This window comes from Panicum virgatum, chromosome 2N (assembly GCF_016808335.1).
Source record: "Panicum virgatum strain AP13 chromosome 2N, P.virgatum_v5, whole genome shotgun sequence".
Lineage (NCBI taxonomy): Eukaryota > Viridiplantae > Streptophyta > Magnoliopsida > Poales > Poaceae > Panicum > Panicum virgatum.
Window position 1 is genome coordinate 42,851,924 of NC_053146.1, and position 18,698 is coordinate 42,870,621.

The window sequence follows — 18,698 nt, forward strand, 5'->3', positions numbered from 1 at the left end:
TCTCGTCAACTAGCACCACATCATCAGCAAAGAGCATACACCAAGGGATCTCACCTTGTATATCCCTTGTGATCTCATCCATCACTAAAGCAAATAAATAAGGGCTCAATGCTGACCCCTGGTGTAGGCCTATGTTAATAGGAAAGTCAGTGGTGTTTCCATCACATGTCCGGACAAACGTCGTCGCATCTTTGTACATATCCTTAATGCATCCTCACTTACTATACACAATAAAAATGTTGCGATCTTTTGGGGCACTGTGGGGTGGCGGCATTTCTTATGTGATCTGCATATATGATTATTTTTTTTGGTTTCCAAACTAAAAATTTTGAAAGCTATTTGATGAAAAAAGTATCAAATTTGACTGTATTTTGGCAAAGTTTCAATTATTTTGATGAGATGAACTACTTTAGTAATGAATTTCCGACTTTTGCAGTGACATCACCAATGAAATGGAATTTTGGAGAGAGTAGGACAGAAGGAAGGAGGTTCATCAATGACAGTGGATCAGATAATAAGTGTATTGAATGATCTGGAGTGCATTTCTACCACTAGGGACCCAGAACAATTCACTTTCGGTAAGACTTGTATTTAACTATTTGTTGTACATGAACTGGAGACTGTACTGTTGTATCACTGTATACATGAATTGTCTAGTTATCTGAATTCCTCTCTGCTTGAAACTTTAATGCATCAGTTTGGTATCATTTTTTTGGTAATACAACCTTAACTCTGCTCTTGTGAGGTTTCTGACCTAATGCTGGTGGTTTTGACTTAACATGCTATTTACCATGTAGCGTTTCTTGAACACTGATGTAATTCTTGATTTGGACTTCCACTATGACACTATCAGCCTTGACATTATAAGCTATTTATGTAAGATTTTTGCATGACAGTTGTGTGTTCTTTGCAGATTTAAACAAACTGGTCGAGACATGTCGAAACGATGAGGTACGTGAATGCTTTACTGTTTCATCCTTTTATTGTTTAGGGTTACTAAAATATCCTAAAATCAGACCCATATTGGTTCCTCTTCTTTGTGCGTATAGGTAGAGTCTCTTGTGAAGAAGAAACATGGGCAAGAAGCTTATACAATCTTTAGGTTATTGCTGAAACAAGCCGGTCCCGTTGAGACCGATGAAGTAAGTAATTTTCTATGCCAAGGAAATTGCACTCTTCTGCTATGTTTTCAGACACATTTTATATGCATCAATGATGCATTGATCTTCATTACGCTGGTGTGTTCATGTTTTTTTTTATTATTCACTCTCTAACTTCAGAGCATGATGCTAGACTTTCCATCGAAATTTGCAGATTACTGACAAGACAATTCTAGACAAGCAGATTGTTCATGAAACTTTATACAAACTTTGGAAGGATGAATACATAGATTCAGAGGTTTGTTCCATAACTCTACACATGTAGCGTTTCTTGCTTCGACAAATTTTTTTGTCTACTCCCATCTTTTTAACAATACTTTTGTCCCTTTACTTTGGAGTTGCTGCTTCAAAAATAGTTTTCAGTTGAAAAAAGTAACAGTTACTTATTGCAATGTTTTTGCTCTCTACCCTACTTTAATGATGTGAAAGGGGTTGACTGATTTAGTATGTCATTTAATAGGGCATATCTGGACATTTCTTGCTAACCTTCTCTTACTGACCTCTGGGTTTTGAGTGGTATATCTGGAAAAAATATTGCCAAATAGAATGATTAGTTTGGAATGAAGAAATCTCAGACTGTTTTGTCTTCCATGTCTATTGAACATTGGTGTACTTATACATCGATGGATGCTACCAGACAGGCTACATTATCATCTTCAAAAATCTTCAGTGTGCACATGATTGGCACAATGGAGGCTGTTAATGTGCATCTGCCAGTTGGGTGGGTGGGTGTTTGTGGTGATGGTGGTTTGATTGGGCAGATTTACATATTACTTACAATATGCTTTGAGATCTAAGGTTACAAGGCGACCCTGAGTTTTCTCAGGGTCAGAAGAGGCAGAGAAAATGCCTTGACCCAAGGTCCAACAACCAAGTGCTGAATTAGTGTGAGTCCCATGGACTAGCCATTGCATCTCCAGGAGGCTCACTTTTGTGAATGTTGCTTGAAAACTAAACTTTAACTCCTCAACCTACACGGAGAGTTCTGCTAGCAACTACATATTTAGCTAATCAATAATTTAGGTAAACACAAATAATTTATATGAAGTGATTTTACGCAACTGCCAATTCCTAAAGCTGAAGGCCAGAACAGGAAAACTTTATATGCTTATATTACCCCTGTTCTTTATGCTTTTGCTTGCTCTTAATGATTTACTAGTCTAAGAGTCTAGTACAAAGTAACTATTCTTCTCGGAACATATCAGCCGTACCACCATAGTCCTTGCCAAATATAATACCATTTATGGAGAGTTCAGTTTTTATTTTCATGGAGCAAAAGTTTCAGAATACTTCTACCTGATCGATAGATTAAGCCAAGCATGGATTCAGCAGTGAAGACAATTGCTGAACTGTTACACTTGCCAGTTGCCGCGCATTTAGTAGAGTAGTAGTGAGTTAAGTATTTGCAAGCAATATTGTTCTGTACTTTAAATGGACACAACAAAAGAACTGCTCCTGCTGGGAATATAAGTCAATTATTTTTGCAGAGAGTCCCTTCTGCGGCATCAGGAACAGGAAATGCAACAGTTTTTTGTTTGGAGAGTGAAAAATACATATCGGGAACACTACATCGATCATCTTTATCATGCTGCTTTAAACTTGCGCCAGATGGTCAATTGTATGGCTGAACTTCTACTCGAGGTTAGCTATTAATCATCTTTGGCAATTACAATAATTCCTTGTAGTAAGTTGCCATACTTGAAGTCGCATTCTTTAATCTAGAATACAAATTGCAATGTAAGTTCCTGGGCTTGCATCCCATGTTTGCTGTATCTTGTTGCCAGAATTGATCTTGATGCAAAGTCAGACAATTTAGAGTACACTGCTGCGCATCAGAACCTCATGCATTGTTTATTTCAGGGTACAAAGGATGAAACCAAACTTCGGAACAGAAAGAACATTTTGATCCTAGCTCTCACTAGACATGATGAGTCCCTCATGGTGTTCCATGACTTTTGATAACACAAGAACAGATGCTGGCATGTCATATTAACACGCTGTACTGGGTAAACTTACTAAATATCGTAGCTTACCTGTGTGCATGTTTCTTCTGTCAGGCGGCCTGTCAGTTGAGCAACCTACATGAACCAATACTAGTGTTCTTCGACGAGTACTTGCTGTGTCATTGCTTCCAGTTTGAAAGTGGAAAAAATGCCAACCATTTGGTTTAAAGTCGAAACTTTTGTGCTGTCTGTCAGGTAAATTTGATCTGCTAATTGGATTCATTTGATATGCACCGATCACTTGCTGCCCTTTTTTCCCCACTACAACTCCAGCCATGATGCCATGATGCCAAATAGTTTTATTCTTTGGTGCCAAAAGCACTGGCTGACTATCCGCTCAGTTGTGTCACATCAGTGTCAGCGGAGATCATGCTCTACCCTGGCCGTTGAACTGTACAGGATGCTGCATGCTGGTCCCACTCCCACGCATATTCATGTCTTATTGTACGGCCGTTCATTGCCATGCCCTGACATGATTGGTTACTCCACTGGTTTGGATTCAGCACGGCTTTAATGTGTTCACTTGGCTTGTCAGCCAACCAGTAGCAGTGTTTTTTTCTCATGTCAAATCAGCACCCGTCAACAAACCATCAGTCAGCCAGTAGTATTTTTATTTCATAATAAATCTGCACCAGCCACAGCCAAACGAACAGGGCTGAATCGAGCCGGCAATAAACACTCAATTTTGCTACGAAAGCAAAAGGCGAGATGCCGAGATGACAACAAGGTGGAGCAAGCGAAGCAGTCGCCGAGAGGCCACGGTTGTTGCAAAGTCGTAGCTTATCAGGGTTTCAGGCGGTAGTAGTAACGGCCTGATTGCTGTACATTATCCTGATCTGGAGAGTCGGCATGCAGATCGTGCTGATGCAGTAATAGGCTCTCCGCACTGGGATCTCTATCCCACTCTCTATGCATTTTACAGTTGGAGTTTGGAGAGAAAACTCCCGCAGCGGGGCTCTCTAAATGCTGCGCTAAGTTAGCGCAGCTCCTCCCGCCCGCAACTCCCAGCGCGCGGGTACGGACAGCGCGCTATTGCCGTCCGGCCCAACCACCCTGCCTTCGCGCCGCGGCTCGGACCGGAAGGAGCCGCCACCGTCCCCGCCGACGGTCCACGTCGGAGGAGCACGGCCGCCACCCCAAGCCGGCCATGGACGCACGCGGGAGGTGGCGGCCGTCTCGCCGCGCGGCCCGCCATGGCCCCACGCCGGCAATGGAGGGAGGAGGGAGAAGAGAGGAGGAGGAGGGAGGAGGGCGGTTTGCGCCGCCACCGCGAGGGCCGCGCTCTGCTCCCTGCTCTCTGCCGTGCGCGCCCTTGCTCCTCCGCCCCTGCTCCGCCCGCGGACGAGCTCATGCCCCGCCGCCGCGGGCGGAGCTCGAAGAGCCGACGAGGAGGGGGCGCCGCGGCGAGCTCCATGGCCCGCGCGCCCATCCCGGCCCTGCTCCACCCCGCCATGGTCGCCTGGACTCGCCGAGGCCGCACTGCCATGGGGAAGGCGGCGCGGAGTGGAGGAGTCGTGCTGGCCGCGCGCCGGCTGCCCCGGTCCGCCGCGCCGGCCATGGGAGGCGAGGGAGGTCGGGCCGCTCGCCGGCCGCCATGGGCTTCGCGCCTGCTCTCGCCGTTGCCCCGCCGCAAGCCCTGGTGCGGCGACGGCCTCGACACCGCCACCGCCCCCTGCCTCTCCACCCCTGCTGCCTCCTTGCCCGCCGCCCAGATCCGCCGCTCGGCCCCGCACCTGCCCCCGCCGTGCCGTGCGCCGGCCGCCCTTGCCCCTCCGTGCTGTGCGCCGGCCGCCCCACCCTGCCGGGCCGCACGCCATGGCCGCCAAGGGAGGGTGCAGTGCCCGTGCTCCCCTGGGGCTGCGCTGAGCACCGCCCGCGGCGCCATCGGGGGCTGCCTTGCCTCGCCTCGCCGGCCTGGCCTCGCCACGTCCGCCCTGCCCTGCTCGCCGCGGCCGCCGCCTCGTGCGCGCGCTCGCCGTGGCCGCGCCGCCTCGCCTCATCCCAAGCCGCCCGGAGCAGCAGCAAGAGGGAGGGGCCACCGGGGAGGTGCGCTCGCCGACGCCGCCGAGATCCGCGCGCTCGCTCCATGGGACCGCCGCGCCGAGGTCCAGGGGGCGGCGGCGAGCTCCCTGGGCGGACAGAGCCCGAGCCCAGCGCCGTCTCGCGGGCTCTGGGCGGACAGGTCTACCATGGCCGCCGGCGGAGGCCGCCCTGCCTCGCCGCGCCGTGTGGGCCGTCGCCGCCCCGCGCCGCGCGAGCTCCGGTCCGTGGGCGCCGTCGGGCCTCGGAGCAGGGGCGGCGGAGCTCGGAGCAGGGGGCGGCGTGGCTCGGCGAGGCTCACGGCGGTGGCCGGGGGAGGAGTGGCGCGGTGGCGGAGGGAGAGAGGAGGGGGAGAGAGAGAGGGGCTGCGGGGGAGAGAGAGCGGGGAGGGAGGGCGGGGGTAAAAAAAGGAAAAAAAATTACGACACGTGGGCCCCACGGTCTGGTAGTTGGTATAGAGAGTGATATAGAGAGTGAATGAACGCGGAGAAACTGAATATAGAAAGGAGAATTTTGATGACTAGGCAAGAATATTTTTTTAGAAAATGAATTTAGAGAGTGACGAGTGCGGAGAGCCTAATACGACATGCAAGCAACGACCTGTCTCCTCGACGGGCTCGGCTTTCTGCACCGGCTGGAATAACTACTGTTGGTGACGGCGCGGGAGCAGTCGGAGTTGGAGAAAACACAGCACAAGTACACAACACACCGGCTGCTGCAGCAGCAGCAGGGGCGTGTGAAAGCACAGTTCCCTATCCTCTCGCACGGAGAGAGCGAATATGCTCAGTCGTGACGCGTCACATCGGTGCTGGCCTGGCTGGGATCATTGTTCATGTCCCTCAAAAAAAAAATCATTGTTCATGCCATGTCGCGGCTGCCGAGTGGAGTGACCATGCCCTGAACGGCGAGTGCTTGACGTGGCGCAAATAAAGCTGCTGGTGGCGAACGCTCCCGTCCATGTTCTCCTTCTCCCCCCTTTCTCCCTACGCGTGGGAACATCTGGCGCGGCGAGAAGACCGTAAATTATATTCGGGTTAATCAATAGAGCTGGGGTGGTTTAGGCTGACCGCATGCATGCAATTATCGGCCTGATTAGCATCCCATAGCGCTCCGTTCAGAAAAGAAGGGGGGGGGGGGGGAGGGGTGACGGCGACGATGCAGTCGTGTCCAGTCGATCAGGCAACAGCCAATAATTTTTTCTTATAACAAATCAACATCAGCCACCAGCCAAATGAGTGTCGTATTGTCTACAGAAAAAAGAGAGTAAGAAAGTATTTATGGACACTACCTCTCAATACATAGTTTTTAACATAAATACAGAAAATAAATCTCATCTAATTCTCTCTTTTCTTTTTTCTTGCCTTATCCTATCATTATTCTCTCTTTCCTGGTTCTGGTGTAAATATGGTGTCTTGCATAAGAAATTATATCTATTTTTTTCTATTAACTCTTATGTCATACTCTCTTATTTATTATAGCACCCTTATTAATTATATGGACATCCTACTAGAAGGGTTGGGACCGGTCAAGGAGCAATGTAAGAGTGTGTTTAGTTGGTGAAAAAGTTTGGATTTTAGTATTGTATCACATTTCATTGTTATTTGACAAATAATGTCCAATTATAGACTAATTAGGCTTAAAAGATTCAGCTCATGTTAATCAGTTCTAATCAGTTAGACTGTATAATCATTTATTTTTTCAACTGCACTTAATGCTCTATGCATGTGTTCGAAAATTCGATGTGACGAGTACTGCGCAAAATTTTTTGGGAACTGAACAACGCCAAACAAAACCGGACCAGGAGTCCCGGACCATGCCGAGCCGACCAGGTAGACGTGTCTGCTCTTGTAACATGATACCGGAGCAGGCGCCGGTCGCTGATGGCATCGTGCGCTGAACCACTGACTTGTACGCTAGCTTAGCTAGCCACCGTGCCGACGAGGGGGCCGAAAACGACGGCCTCTTCCGGCTGCCGGAGCCTGAATTCCTGAAACAATCAGGCCGGCGCTGGCCTGCTGCAGCTCGCAATGGCCGGCCGGGGGAATCGAAGTCGCCGGGCGCCCCGAGTTTTCAGTGTTTGACCGCTCTCTCGTCTCGCCTATTGTTCAGTATTTTTTCTGGCGTTCGCGGCAGAATTCCCGCCTCAAAAGGGGCGCCCCTCGTCTCACCGGTCACTACTTGCGCTTGCTGCTTGCTCTCGGCTCGTGCGCCGCGCCGCGCTACCGCTCAGCCGCTGCGTCGCCGACTCGCCGGTGCTTTGCCCCAGTAGCCTAGACAGCGGTAGCTGCCACCAACGCCTCCACCTCCGGTCCTCACCAGTCACCACGATGGTCGTTTGTGTCGGCGTCTTCGGGTCACCATATATCCAGATGCGGCGCAAAATTATACAAAAAATGTCTGCAAGGATTTAGGATTCGGTCTAGGCTATTAGTATACTAGAACTAGTACAAGCTAATAGTACTACAAGTATCTACTAGCAGTATATTAGAATCAATCAAAGAAAAAAAAAGAAAGAAGTTTCTAGTAGTGTCCGCGGATCAACTTTCCAGAACACGAACACGACGAGACTTTTGCCAAATTTCCAATCATGCATGCTCGCCTACAACAGGCGCAGCTGGCTCAGCACATGCGTGCCTATGAAACACACAAACAAATAGTAATTTCCCAGTATTCGATTCCGCGACCTCCAAACCAAACGAGAGAAGGAACCAAAGCAAGCTAGTACTATATACTACTAGAGTCAGTACAAGCTAGTACTACAAGTGTCTACTAGTATATTTTGTAATCAAAGAAAAAGAAGTGTCTAGTACTTTCCGAGGATCAACTTTCCAGCACGTGAACTTTTTGCTAATCTTGCTATCATGCATGCTCTTATGCAAGCCTACAACAGGCGCAGCTCGCTCACTCAGCACATGCGTACATACCCAGGAAACACAGAGACTAACTACTTCTCAAAACTAATTTCGCGTCGTCCGATCTGAAACCCAAAGAGGGCAGAACCAGCCAGCCGACCTGGCTGGAGGACGGAGCTCTCTCCTGAAGAACCGGCCGGACGACGACGAAATAAGCTAGCTGATCGAAGAAGGCCACGCTGGAAAGCAAGGAGACGCAACGTGGCCTGCAAGGATGCGAAAGACCATTGAAACTTACACGCTACGGGTGCCCGAATTTAGGAACGCCAATTGGAGCAATCATTTATTTGATGAAGATTATATATGTACATGGAGTTGGCAATATTCTCAACTGCGCTATACATATCCTGCATTGAGTGTATGTGTTTAACTCTTCTCTGCAAACGTTATTTGGTTGTCGTAGTTCAGTGTGGAGAATTCAATTCACCACGGGAAGTTTATTTTGTTTGCTGTGTTTTTTTAAATAAAAAGCTGTCACATTGCACCTTGTATGTGATGTATCCTCACATGCTGGTGTATCCTACGTGCAGCTAATATGCCATTAATAACACCATGTTTTTCGTACTTTGTGCATTGTTATGAAAATTTTTTCTTGCAACCCGTAGCAAAGCACGGGCATATATCTAGTCCATTTAGAAACAAACAAATGGAGCGCGAGTATAGGAGCTGCTTACACCCACGACCCACAGACACGTACAAATTAAGACTATAGACTTGAAATGGCTCACAAAGAATTGTTCTCAAGAAAAAATTAAATACGGGCAAGGAGTCTTGGCACGGTGTCACGGGTCCATCACGTACAGCTGTCCTGAATCACATGTACGCTGGCAGAGGAGTCAATTTGGGTGCAACGGGCTCTTATTATGACCTCCCAGCAGGCTGAAGATTATGATGTAAGGCCAGAAGAGATACACCATGTTGACAATGAATGCAGTTGTTAACTTGAGCAGTGGCACCGCGCCTCCCCTTCTCTTGAGGACGATGACTGTGTCACCGAACAGTAGCCACAGGAAGCGAAGCGCGTCGAGCAACACAAGAGCCGTCATCGTGGCCGTGGCGATGGCGGTCGCCGGGGCCACCGGAGAAAGGAGTAGATAGAGCGCAAATGCGAAGGCAGCGCAGAAGCTTCTCGCGGCGCCGTTCAGCAGTGCTAGCGAGATAGAAACCAGCTTGATGCGTTTCTCTAGGTCAACCGCAGCCATCCCGCAGTAGACGAGACTGAAGGTGGCTATAGCCGAGCAGCTGAATGCTAATGTGTTGGCGAGGACAAACCCGTTGAAAGCATATTTCCCGGCCATGATAGGCGTCCCAATGGGGCCAACTGGGCTCGGCGCAGCGGCGGGCGCCCTGGGGTCACCCTCGTTGTCCTCAGACCAGAGACCGCCGGGCATTGTGAAGACTGCGGCGAATGTTGCCGTCGCGACAAGCACCGAGCAGATGCCCACAATCTGCGCAAACTCCGTTATCTTTTTTGACTCTTCATCCTTGTTTAGCTTCGGAACGAGCTTTTCTTTGAAATGATCACGGCGACAGTTGCCATTCTGAGCATTTACAAAAGTCAGCGTACCAAGTATCCTACGCCGTGCATGCTGCAAGAAAAAAAAACATCGTAAAGGTCCATTATTCGCGGTAATTTTTACTGGGACTTCACATTGTGTGGCACTATAGTATTTCCTAGGGCTGAGAAGAAAAGAGCAAATTTTCAAGTGGCTTAAAATTACCACAATTAGTACAAAAACACTAAATTGAGCTTTCTTCCATTTTCTAAATAAATGAGAAATAAAGAGTAATAGTAGTAGTCGATGAATTACTTACCATCCCAAAATAAAAACCTGGTGGAGCTTTGCTCTCGGCAAGATCCATGGGGGTTTTTCCTTCATGATTTGGCAAGTTCAGGCGAACATGTGGGTTGATGATGAGAGTCTGGAATATGGACAAATGTCCTTCAAGGATAGCTAGATGCAGAGCAGTGTTCCCTTGGTTGTCCTGTATATTCAGGATCGAGTTAAACTGTGGTCTCATGCGCACAAATTTCACAATATTAAGGCTCCCCTTCTCGACAGCAGTATGAAGAAAGGTCCTGCCCTGAGAATCACGCAATCCAGCGCAGCCAGGGCACATGATAAGAAGGATGATGACAGCAACCAGGTTGCCTGCCGAGGCAGCGACGTGCACCGGGAACAACCCATCGTTGTCAGGCTGAAACGCTGAAGAAGGATCAGCACCGACCAGTTGGTAAAGAGGAAGGTTCAAGCACCTGTAGAGTTTGATAAGCCAATTTTTCCGTGCGAAATAGATGCCCAATGAGTAAAACTCGAGGGTCCTCTCCATAAAGACATATAGGAAAAATTCAAGGGAAGGATCATGTGCTGATGCAGCGAAGTGTGTCGGCGTACTTCCAGAGAGGTCCTGTTGTTTGGTTAGGTCCTTATTCAGTTTCAGTCGAGCTGTTGTCATCACTGCAGGTACACTTAATCACTTAGTCAAACGCAAAAGAGAATAGAACTGCAGTACATTGTACAAATAGCACATATTCTTTCTTCTTTTTCCTCTGAGAAAAAACAGCATACGACAAGAAACAACTGGATTTTTGGTATGTATCTAATAGCCATCCCATATAATAGTTAGTTGTATAGCTGGATTGAAACATTAATAATTTATCTTACTTCTCTCATTCTCTCACCACTATTGGAGTTTGTGTTGCAGCAGGCTGGAAGCAGGTTGTAAACTTGCAGTTCGCTTCTCTTCTCCCTCACCATTTCTCCCCTCCAACTCAGCACAAATATAATATGATACTCCATTTAGCCCACTTACATCACCTCATAATACTTTCTTTTAGGACCTCAAAAGTCCGTCACCAGCAAGGGTCAGAAATGACGGGCCTCCATGTTTCCAGCCCGTCATGAATAAAGGGTGTTTGGATCAAAGTGCTATTGTCCAAAAGTGCTAAACTTTAGCATTAGTTCATCCAAATAAAAATGCTAATTTGATGGGCTTAATCTTAGCCAAGACATAAAAACTTTAGCAATGATATAAGTGCTAATAGGTGCTAAACTTTAGCACTCAATTTTAGCAATCCAAACATAACCAAAGTCATCATAATCATTTTCACAATTTGTCAGGAGAAATTCATATGTTTACTAAAAATGCATATAATCACTTTAATTTGCCTGTATGTATAACCGTCTAAATTCACAACTAATATAAAAAGGATTGATAGCATCACGCTACTCTGTGGCACTATCTATGTAAACACATAATCCAAGGGCTCAAATTTAACTTTAGTGTTAGCAGAAAAATCCTAAATAGATTTAAATTTAAGGGTGAAGAGTACTTTACTTTTGCTGTGCAGAACAGCCGGATGCAGCGCATTCTGTCCAAGTGGGCCGGAGTAGGCGAGCTCCCTGTCCTCAAAAATCAACTTTTGAGCGATGTCGTTATGATGTAGCGAGGTGGCCAGGTACAACACCGATGTACCATCCCTTGCAACCACACTGGCCAACTGCTTGTCATGGGACATCAACACCTCGACCATTCGCATGCCTCTCTTGTGGCCAAAGCGAACGGCCTCGTGCAGAGCCGTCTCCCCGCGCTTGTTCTGCATCCTCAGCATGATCTTCTCCCGGTCGCAGCAGTCTGCCTGCCGAATAAGCAGGGAGGCCATTTCAGCGTTCCCCGCCCGCACGGCACAGTGCAGCGGCGTGTCTCCGTTACCGTCGCAGGCAAACAGCAGCTGGCTGGCCTTCCTGCAGATTGCCTCCGCCACCTGAAGGTACCCTGGACTGTCTCCACTGGCCGCAACCACATGGAGTGCAGAGGCCCCCTCCGTGGCCACTGATGGTAGGTAGAGTGCAGGAGTCTCCACCTCCAGATGAACGGCGACTTCCCGGGCCAACGCAGTGGCCGCAGCCGATCCTCCGTCTTCCTTGCTGAGAAATTCCTCCAGCAGCCGCAGCTGGCCCGAGCTCGCCGCTCTGAGGAGCTCCGGTCGGCGGACCACGGCGAGGTCTTGCGTGCACGCGCTCGCCGTTGCCTTTCTTATTATCATGTTCGATTGGTGGCCTCGAACTGTTGCTTGGCTCCATCTACGATGCACGCCACGCTTGGATTGTGATTGTGAATGTGATCGATGGTGGCAATATACGAGTACGAGGGTTCACTCTGCTTAGATGTGAGTGAATCGATGTATATATATAGGGTTTCGATTTAATATCCATTGTCTAAATAAAAAAGCAGACGACGTTGTCCAGCATCTCACCCTTGCGTGCGCTAAATTAAAGTTCAGGTAGAGCTCGTGCCGTACATCGCTAACTACGTGATTATTGGACCGACACTTCCGAGCAGAATTTATCCTAAGCGTGCTTAGTAGGTCTTCCTTTATTCTAATATGATGCTTGGCGTCGAGCGACGGTTTGTTCCCGTAAGGCTAGAACTCCTGCTGCTTTACCCTGCATACCACGTCCAAGGCAGCATGATGAACTGGTGATGTGACACGGTAGCTGATTAGGCCAACTTCAGCGTTTGGAATAGGCTAAGATGAAGCCATGTCACTGTTGCTAGCTTAGAAAAATGAAAAAATATATATTTTTGATCATCTAACTATCGCCCGAGTTTCATTTTGGCCCAGTGGTGGAGCCAGGATTAAAATCTACCTAAGGCGAATCTATCATTATTTATTTGTATAAAAAACATAACCATAAAATATGCATAAATTTACTATACATTAGATCATGAGTCGCAATTGTACGAAAATATTAGGCATTAGTTAGTAGATGTTCAATGAACATACTGTACATCAAGCACTAAGTGCGGCAAGCTGGCCCTCCATCAGGCTCCATCACGCGCTGCAGCGCTGGCCACTGGCCCTGCTCAGCTCTGCTCTCCGAGCCTCCGTTCGTGCAGGCGACCAGAAGGAGGGCGAGTGGGCTATGGCCGTCTGGGCGAGGAGAGGAACCGAGGCGACTAGACTGGCAACGAGCCGACGACCGGAGGCGAAGGGCGAGTGGGCTTTGGCCGTCTGGGCAAGGAGAGGAACCGAGGTGACTAGACTGGCAACGAGCCGACGAGCGGGAGGCGGAAAAGACCGAGGGGTGCGCCACTGGAATGCACTGGATCCTCGTTCCACTCGAACTTATCGTATTTTTTGAGAAGTTTGAAGAAGGGTAGGCCCGTGTCACCGAGCCGGCTTAGGAACCTGCTCAAGGCTGCCATGCACCCGGTTAGCTTCATCAGATCCTTTTTTGCTTCTGGGAGGCTTCATGTACCTGATGGCATTGACCTTTATGGGGTTGGCTTCGATGCCCCGGCTACTGACTATGAAACCGAGTAGTTTTCCGGACGGGACACCAAACACACACTTGGTCGGGTTAAGCTTTCATTTGAATTTCTAGAGATTTTCAAATGTTTCCGAGATATCTGTAATGAACTGATCACTACATTTTGTCTTGACGACGACGTCATCGACATAGGCCTCGGCGTTCCGCCCGATCTGCCCCTGGAGGCATTTCTGGATGGCCTTTTGGTAGGTGGCACCTGTATTCTTGAGACCGAATGTCATGGTGTTGTAGCAGTAAGCCCCAAAGGGGGTGATGAAGGACGTCTTCTCCTGATCCGACTCCTTTAGGGCGATTTGATGGTACCTTGAGTAGAAATCAAGAAAAGATAGAAGGACACATCCGGCCGTCGAGTCAACAACCTGATCGATGTGAGGTAGAGGAAAGGAGTCCTTAGGGCAGTGTTTGTTGAGATCAGTATAGTCAACACACATTCTCCATTCACCATTTTTTTTTACAAGGACTGGGTTTGTCAGCCAATCTGGGTGCGTGGTTTCTCGGATAAAACCAGCGGCAAGGAGCCAATTACTTCTACTCTAATTGCCTCCTTTCGATCCTGCGCGAAGCGGCGAAGCCGTTGCTTGACGGGTCGCACCTTCTTGTTGAGATCTAAGAAGTGCTCAGCCTCCTCCCTCAGGACTCCTGGCATGTCAGAGGACTTCCATGCGAAGATGTTCCAGTTATCTCGGAGGAAGAAGGTGAGCGCGCTTTCCTACGCCGGGTGAGTTGCTGGAAATTGCAGTGACAAGTACCACCGCTTGAGCATCCTCCAAAGTGACCCGCTTCGCCAGCCGGTCGACCCAAGGACGCACGGCCTCAACATAGCTGCAAACCTGAAGCAAGCTAAGTTAAATACATCTACTAACTAATGCATAATTCATTTGGTCTAGTTGTGCTTATCTAAAATTTACCAAACTTTTTTTATAACTCTTAGGAAATAAAATAATGGTACTGTAAAAGTTATGGCTTCTAAAACTCAGTATAGCAGCATGGATAAATAATCCATTTAAACTAGACATATTGCAAGATTTAATTTAAAAACTTATTCTAGAAATGTTTTCTGGATCTACCAATTTTGTACAAGTCTATACTCACCATATGAAACACTCTAGCCAAAGGTGACCTGCATCCAAAGGATGGATCTTGAGATTTAAATAAAAGTGTATTAAACTAGTATTTAAAATAGAGCAAGATACATTGATCAAATGAAAAACTTTATATAACAAAAGTTGTAGATCTTGTTTCATAGAATCCAGAACAGTTGAGTTTGTATTTTTAAGATGTTTCTACGATTTTATATTGATTTTACAATTTCGCTGTTTAATGCGTCCCGGGTGCCAGGATCTAAATATAATTTTTTTTTTACATTTAGGTCCTGTCGCCCATCCAGGAGGCGACAGGCCCCCTGTCGCCCAGGTAGGGGGCGACAGGGGTATAGTTTTGAAATTTTTCGAAACCGCCATATATTTTTGAAATTTATATTTTTTAAAATATAAAAATAAAAAAATCCGAAAAGAAGACAAGGGGTGCGCCGTCGGCCACCTCCGATAGTCTGCAGTGTGACGGTTGGTCTTCAGGCTTGTGATGGGCTGAAGGCTGAAGCCGGCCCAACTACTTAAACGCCCAAAAAATGAATCGTTATCTAGCTTCTTCTTCCTCCATAGTCTAGACGGACAAACAGGTTTCATCCTCCATGGCGCAGTAGTAGGGATGTAAACGGATTAGATATGGACGGATATTACTAATATTATATTTATTTTTATATTTTTATACGAATACGGAGTCGAATACAGATAGTGCTAGTTTTTGCCGGATATGATTGCAATGGATGTCGACATCATAAAAATGTAACTTTTGAGTATTCAGATACGAATCGGTTACAGATATTGAATACTCAGAATCGGATACATACGGATAAAAACCCTTCCAGACCGGATCAAATTCGAATACAGTCGAAAAATATCCGTACCATTTACATCCCTACGCAGTAGACCAGCAGTGCAGGTGCCTCTGGCCGCCGGGGGAGGGGGGGTCGTCGCCGGCCAGGTATGGCGGCCGCCATGGCTCGCCATACGGCTCCGCCACTATTTTGGCCATGCAACTTCAAAATCGAGCATCCTTGACCATCGTACTATCAAAACCTTTCGTATTTGACCATTCGACTGTTTTGAAAGATGGTTTCGCTGACGTGGATAACACGTGGTAGTAGGACCCACATGTCATCCCATTTTCCTCTCTTCTCTCTCATCTCTCTATTTCTTCTCTCCCTCCTCTCTCTCTCTCTTCAAGCCTATGCTTGTGGCTCTCGGCAGCGCGGCGGGCGGAGCCCGGCTCCTACCCGGCGGCGGCCCACTCTTCTCCTGTGAGACCTGGGCTAGCGGGAATGCTCACAGGCATAGAATATTCTACAATAAGAGAGAGTGCATGGCATGTACCTTATCTTATCACTACAACAAAATTAGGTGGTAGCTACACTTGCATTGTTATGCTATTAAAAGTGTGTCAACATTTTGTGTGGTTCCATTATTAGATATGGTTGTTGATACGTTTCAATAAGCGTTTCAAAACTTACAACTTAGATACATTTTTAAACCGGTATTGACACGGTTTAATAAAACACTAGTAATCTTAGTATTTAGATACGTTACTAGATAGTGTTGACAAGTCTTAAGAAAGCGCATAAAAAACTTGCTACTGATGCACATATCGGCTTACAGGTAGAAGTGTTATAAGTACAATTTTTAATGTGTCTCAAGAAATAAATTAGAGTGGCTTTTTTTTTAAAAATGTAATAAAAACAATCAGACTGTCCTTCAAACATGCAACCTCCAGATATGAAAAAGCTCTTAGCATACCAACTAAGAAGCACAATCGACCATGTCTTCCTTTATATATTTTATAAATATATGGTCCATCACAGTAACAAGAAAATCTATGCTTCCTCCTTTGTCAAATCTATTTCGTGACTCGTGACTGATGCTGCACCTCTAGTGAGTGCGAAGGTCCACTCCCATCCTCAATGCGTTGGCAGCATCGGTGCAAAATAAAGATCAGGACCACACACTGTGGCAGCAGGGAGGAGTTCTTATTTTTGAAACTGAGGAGGCGTTGAAATCAAGTACATGGCCTCGATCAAGAAGTAGATGATAAAAGATAAAACAATTAAAAGTGATACTAGTACCGAATTGGTTGGTGCGCGCTGGTTAGCTAGCTGGCTTTGATGTTAATTGGAGACCCTGGTTCGAATCCTCAACCCCCCCCCCCTTTTTTTCTTCTTACAATTATTGATTCTGCATGTGTTTCAACAAAGCGTCTCATATTTTCTAGATACATTTTAAAAATCATCCCTACAAATCTTGGCACAGTCCATGCCAGACGCTCCAGATACGAATTGCTAAACCCCCCCCCCCCCTTTTTTTCTTCTTACAATTATTGATTCTGCATGTGTTTCAACAAAGCGTCTCATATTTTCTAGATACATTTTAAAAATCATCCCTACAAATCTTGGCACAGTCCATGCCAGAGGCTCCAGATACGAATTGCTAAAATGTATCTACACTCCACTAGCGAATTGGGAGACCCTGGTTCGAATCCTCAAACCCTATTTTTTCTTCTTCTTACAATTATTGATCCAGCATGTGTTTCAACAAAGCGTCTCATATTTTCTAGATACATTTAAAAAATCATCCCTACAAATCTTGACACAGTCCATGCGGAGACGCTCCAGATACGAATTGCTAAAACGTATCTACACTCCACTAGCGATGAAATAAAGTGTAGCTATCACAAAATTAAAATGTATGTACAAAGGTTATTTCTAGTAGTGATTGTAGCTACATGATTAGGCATAGAACTAGTCGGAGTACAAGGAAACTATTTGACCCAGTTGAAGTAGGATTCTATCAGTACTCGGCTAGGACTTTCCATGTAAACATGTCCTCCCAAACTATATAAGAGCGGACAGGGACCCTCCAAAACATACAACCGCATACATCATCTAAGGCAATACAAACAACCACACAGGACGTAGGGTATTACACATCTTGTGGATCGAATCTGTCTAAATCTTTGTGTTTTTTGCACCATCGGTTCCAGAACTAGTCGATCCCTTGCCTACAATCCTACTACTAGGGGTATCCTTGAGCAGGCTTGGCAGCTAAACACCGATAGCTGGCGCGCCAAGTAGGGGATTCGGCGAGTTCACCAGCGAATTCGATGGCCGATTCCAACAACAACAACATGCCTGAGAGAATAACCATCATTTTCGGCTCCTGGGCCTGCACGACCAATGAATCGGGTGGCTACACTAGCCACCTGATCGCCCCCAGGAGCCGAGGACGACCAACGATGATCAACTTGCCGAACTCCGCAAGAAGACATCAACTCGGGTTCCATCCAACCTCAATTCGGGAAGTGCTGGAAACGTTCCGGCTCCAACTCACCAAGGTGAGTCAGACGAGCCTGGCGTTATCCCTGACTCCAAAAATTTTCAATTTTCTGAAACCCTCAGAAAATATGTGGCTTACCACAAGTCACTAAAGCACCCTAGGGTCAGTAACTCCGAACTACTCGACGGAGTAAATCAGGTTTCATGATCCATTAAAGGATGTATCAAGCTTGCGGAATCCGCTCTTGGCCAATCCAAGACACATCAAAACCCAAGGACCCGAACCCACGACGCGCTCGGATGGGCGATATGTTCTCTGGGATCGATCGAATGGATTCCATGCTAATGGACTGCATCAGCATGGCTGAAGATACTCTCCAACATGGAGATTCCAAGAAACAGGACTTGACAGCAAAGCTCCGCAGGAAACTCGAGAAGGCAGACCCCCGACTTGATCGGATGGGACAGACTACCTCAGGGATCACCCAGGCTTGCTAATCAAAATTCAAATGCAACGGGACCCCAGAACCCACTGACTTATATAATCCCCTATTTGATCAGGATTTCGATGAGTTCATGGAAAGTCTAGACAAGCTCGAACCCTTAGACAATCTCGAAGATTGGTCAGATGACGTCGGCTTGTTCATGGAGGCAATATGCCATCCACCTCACATGGCTGACGTCCTCTGGCAAGAAGCTAAGCTCAAGAAGCAATAAGAAAAATCCAAACTACACTCGGACGGCCACCCAATACCCGAGAAGAACAACCCCCGACTCGATCGGATGGGTGACCCTATCTCTGGGACAGATCGGGTAGCCACAACTAAGGACCTACAAGAGACCAGCCAGTCGATTTTTGACAA

The 18,698-nt window shown here is 47.1% G+C and overlaps 2 protein-coding genes and 1 pseudogene across 2 annotated transcripts; 1 reads left to right on the forward strand and 2 right to left on the reverse strand.

Annotated features, from left to right (window-relative positions):
* Nucleotides 1–451: 451 nt before the first annotated feature.
* LOC120662646 lies at nucleotides 452–3,683 on the forward strand (annotated as a pseudogene).
* A 5,040-nt stretch (nucleotides 3,684–8,723) lies between these two features.
* On the reverse strand, nucleotides 8,724–11,306 carry LOC120660562 (protein ACCELERATED CELL DEATH 6-like). Its single transcript, XM_039939133.1, has 2 exons — nucleotides 9,931–11,306; nucleotides 8,724–9,704 (listed from the first exon to the last, which is right to left on the reverse strand). The coding sequence occupies exons 1-2, from the start codon at nucleotides 10,570–10,572 to the stop codon at nucleotides 8,952–8,954; spliced, it is 1,395 nt and encodes a 464-aa protein (XP_039795067.1). The 5' UTR covers nucleotides 10,573–11,306; the 3' UTR covers nucleotides 8,724–8,951.
* Nucleotides 11,307–11,416: 110 nt separating this feature from the next.
* LOC120662647 (ankyrin repeat domain-containing protein 23-like) lies at nucleotides 11,417–12,163 on the reverse strand. Its single transcript, XM_039941750.1, has one exon. It carries the CDS (start codon nucleotides 12,161–12,163, stop codon nucleotides 11,417–11,419), a length of 747 nt encoding a protein of 248 aa, XP_039797684.1.
* Between the last annotated feature and the right edge of the window lie 6,535 nt (nucleotides 12,164–18,698).

Bases quoted from the DNA above. Each gene is read 5' to 3' on its own strand.
- LOC120660562 (XM_039939133.1), bottom strand. From the start codon at position 10,572: ATGACAACAGCTCGACTGAAACTGAATAAGGACCTAACCAAACAACAG. The intron at 9,705-9,930 runs GTAAGTAATTCA...TTTTTCTTGCAG, and splicing joins CAGGTTTTTATTTTGGGATG to CATGCACGGCGTAGGATACT.
- LOC120662647 (XM_039941750.1), bottom strand. From the start codon at position 12,163: ATGATAATAAGAAAGGCAACGGCGAGCGCGTGCACGCAAGACCTCGCC.